Source organism: Plectropomus leopardus, unplaced genomic scaffold, assembly GCF_008729295.1.
Source record: "Plectropomus leopardus isolate mb unplaced genomic scaffold, YSFRI_Pleo_2.0 unplaced_scaffold24952, whole genome shotgun sequence".
In the NCBI taxonomy this organism is placed as follows: domain Eukaryota; kingdom Metazoa; phylum Chordata; class Actinopteri; order Perciformes; family Serranidae; genus Plectropomus; species Plectropomus leopardus.
Genome location: NW_024627104.1, coordinates 1 through 3,065, shown reverse-complemented (window position 1 = coordinate 3,065; position 3,065 = coordinate 1). Strand labels below are relative to the sequence as shown.

Sequence of the window (3,065 nt, the reverse complement as noted above, 5' to 3'; positions counted from 1 at the left end):
TTCTTGTCAATTAGCTTGGGTTACAAAGACTTAAATACAAATGTGGAAATACATTTAAAACAATAAAACAAAACTGACTTAAAACGTCAACCAAACGGTAACAAGAGCAAGAACAGAGCAGAAGCTCCTCCTGGTCATAGACTGTACAAAATGACAGACATAGTCATGGTGATGTCACCACTTGATTTGTGGATTCCCGTTCTGAAGCCTTGAGTTTGGCATCTTGGCTGTCAACCACTTTTGATTTTTGAAGCCAGTAGTGACATTATTTGGCCAAAAGCGTGAAGCTAACCCTAATGCTAGCTGCTAGCTTAGTTTGCACTGTGCAATTACAGCTATGATCAATTGTGACAATGCTAAAGTTCATTTTTGCAATCGAAAAACAGACAAACAGACAAAACTTTTTAAACAAAAATGTACTTTCTGCAAAAATGGAATATCCAATGTTTTGTTTTTTTAGTGCATTCAAACCCTGAACAAAATTTAAAGGCGACCAAAGCCGTACAAATTCATTTTCAAAAACTGAACACGTTAAAGAGGAGACAGCTACAGCTACGCCTACACTCTGTAAATCTGTAATTACGCCATTATCATGTAACTAAACCAACGTCACCATGCTAGTGATGTCAACGAAGGACACACATCTTTTACTCAAAGCGGCCACGCCTTTATTTAGACATAACTTTTTGCCTAAATAATATTATTTAAACATAAGACTTACATATAAATTCAACGCCTGTAGAGTCATTAATGTGGACAATTAGCTTTGTCCCCGGCTGTAAACATGATTATTTCTGCTGTTAAGTTGTGCAGTTTAGCATGGGGGGCTGTGGGGATTGACTGATTCTTGGAGCCAGCCTCTAGTGGCCATTAGAGGAACTTCCATGTTGGTTTCATTTTTTTTAACCGTAGTGGTTGCTGCTTGGTTTCAACCTCAACTCACCTGGTACGCTGACAGTAGCGCTGACATCATAGATGCTGTGACCCATCTCTGGTTTGGGGATGTTGAAGACAGAGACATGGTATTTTTGACCAGGGTCCAACACCAGCATGTTAGCTGAGAACGACCACTGAAAACATAAAACAATACTGTCTGAATGTTTGGACCATAGAAATAAAATGACTGTCCTTTCTACTCATCGTATTTCTATGGTTTTGATCAATTACAGACTGTTACCACATATAAAACTGTGCTGCTGGGCTTTGCCCAAAGCCATGCTTTATAAATATATTTCGATACAGCTATATTTATCTGATCTTGATGTATTTCATTTTTTTGCTATAGTACAGCTGCACATTTCATCTACACTGAAATCAGAAAAACGATCCAGTTTAGGGGAAGTGTGCATGAAAATGATGTCTGTCAGTATTAAGAAAACAACAGTGTATCTCAGCGAGTGTTTCTTATCAAGTATCATGTACACTGTTTTATTCTTTACATGATAAATTCAAATATTCTTTAAATGCTGATTGTAGCTGTAGCCATAGATTGAACACACGTCTCTGATGAAAAAAGTTGAACCTGGATCAGGTCCAGTATTGATCATATGATCTATGATATTAACAGCAGGACATATTCACAAACTACAGTTTTAAATTTTTTTAATAATTAGCAAACAAATTTTGAGTTTGGGCCACAGTTTTATGAGGTCACGGTGACCATGACCTTTGACCTTCACCCACCAAATTTGTATTAGTTAATTCTTGACGGCAAGACGGCGTTTGTGTAAAACTTTGACAAATTCCCCCAAGGCGTTCTTGAGATAGTACATTCACAAGAATGACTAGGATGCAAGGTCACATCAACCATGATCTTTGACCACCAAATTGTAATGAGTTTATTGTTGAGTCCAAGTGGACATTTGTGCCAAATTTGAAAAAAAAACAAAAAAAAAACAACTCCCTCAAGGTGTTCTTGAGATAGTCAGTCCAGGAGACAGACAAGGTCAGAGTGACCTTGACCTTTCCCCTATCACCACCAAATTGTAATTTATTCATTGTTGAGTCCAAGTGGACGTTTATGCCATATTTGAAAAACTCCCTCATGGTGTTCTTGACATATCCCGTTAATGAGACTGAGACAGACAAGGTCACAATGACTTTGACCTTTGACCGCAAAAATCTGGCAAATACATTTTTGAGTAAAAATGGACGTTTGTGCCAAATTTGAAAATTCCCCTTGAATTCTCTCAAGGGGTTCTTGGTATATTGTACAAGATAAGAACGGACATAAATGAGGACAGGCGGACGTGAGGACGGGCGGACATGAGGATGGGCATGAGGAATTTCGGGAATGAGGTAGGAGGGATGGATAGACATGAGAAAAAACGGACGAATGTGAGGATGGAGGGACGGATAGACATGAGGACAGACAGACATGAGGACGGATGGACAGACATAAGAACGGCTGAGTCATCTTGATAAAATAAAATATGTGCTACCTGTATGTACAAATATAGATCATAATGGCTATGACATTTGATAATGGCGCAGTAAGTGCTATTTCAGTTGTTGTGAGCCACCCACCTTGTCCCCTGATGGACTCCTCATCGGGAGTTTGTCTTTGAAAGTATATCGAACACACAGGTTCATGTTGGTGGACAGCACCAGGACATGCAGCTCGGTGGCATTCAGCGCAGCAATACTGCCTGAGGACAAACACAGCACAGCTCACTTCCTGTCTTAACTACATCACACCTAACAGAAATCCAAACTTTCCTTGTACACTTCTTGCATTTTATATCATTCCCATGTAACACTTGAGACGGCACACTGACTCACCATCATCCTTTATCATCCAGTTGGCCATCAGTACCGGCTGCAGGTGTCCTGTCTCATCCCACCTAGTGTCCACAGACGCCCGAAACCCCTCTGGACTGCTGGGAGTGTACTCATGCACATCCAGCCATTCACTGTCCAAACAGTTACCTGCACACAGACACAGACCATTATCCATGCACATTCATGTTTTTTTTGTTGATTTATTTCTTCATTAACCCCCTTTAAACCGTAATTTTGCTTGATTTCTTTCAAAAACATGATAAGCAGGCAATAAGCAACAAGAA

At 39.7% G+C, this 3,065-nt stretch overlaps 1 protein-coding gene across 1 annotated transcript; it reads right to left on the bottom strand.

Annotated features, from left to right (window-relative positions):
* Positions 1-804: 804 nt before the first annotated feature.
* On the bottom strand, positions 805-2,928 carry LOC121966534 (interleukin-17 receptor A-like; the record flags this gene model as incomplete). The annotated part of the gene is made up of 3 exons (XM_042516614.1): positions 805-1,070; positions 2,527-2,648; positions 2,782-2,928. Coding segments are annotated over 3 exons (437 nt in total), but the record flags the coding sequence as incomplete, so codon positions are not given.
* Between the last annotated feature and the right edge of the window lie 137 nt (positions 2,929-3,065).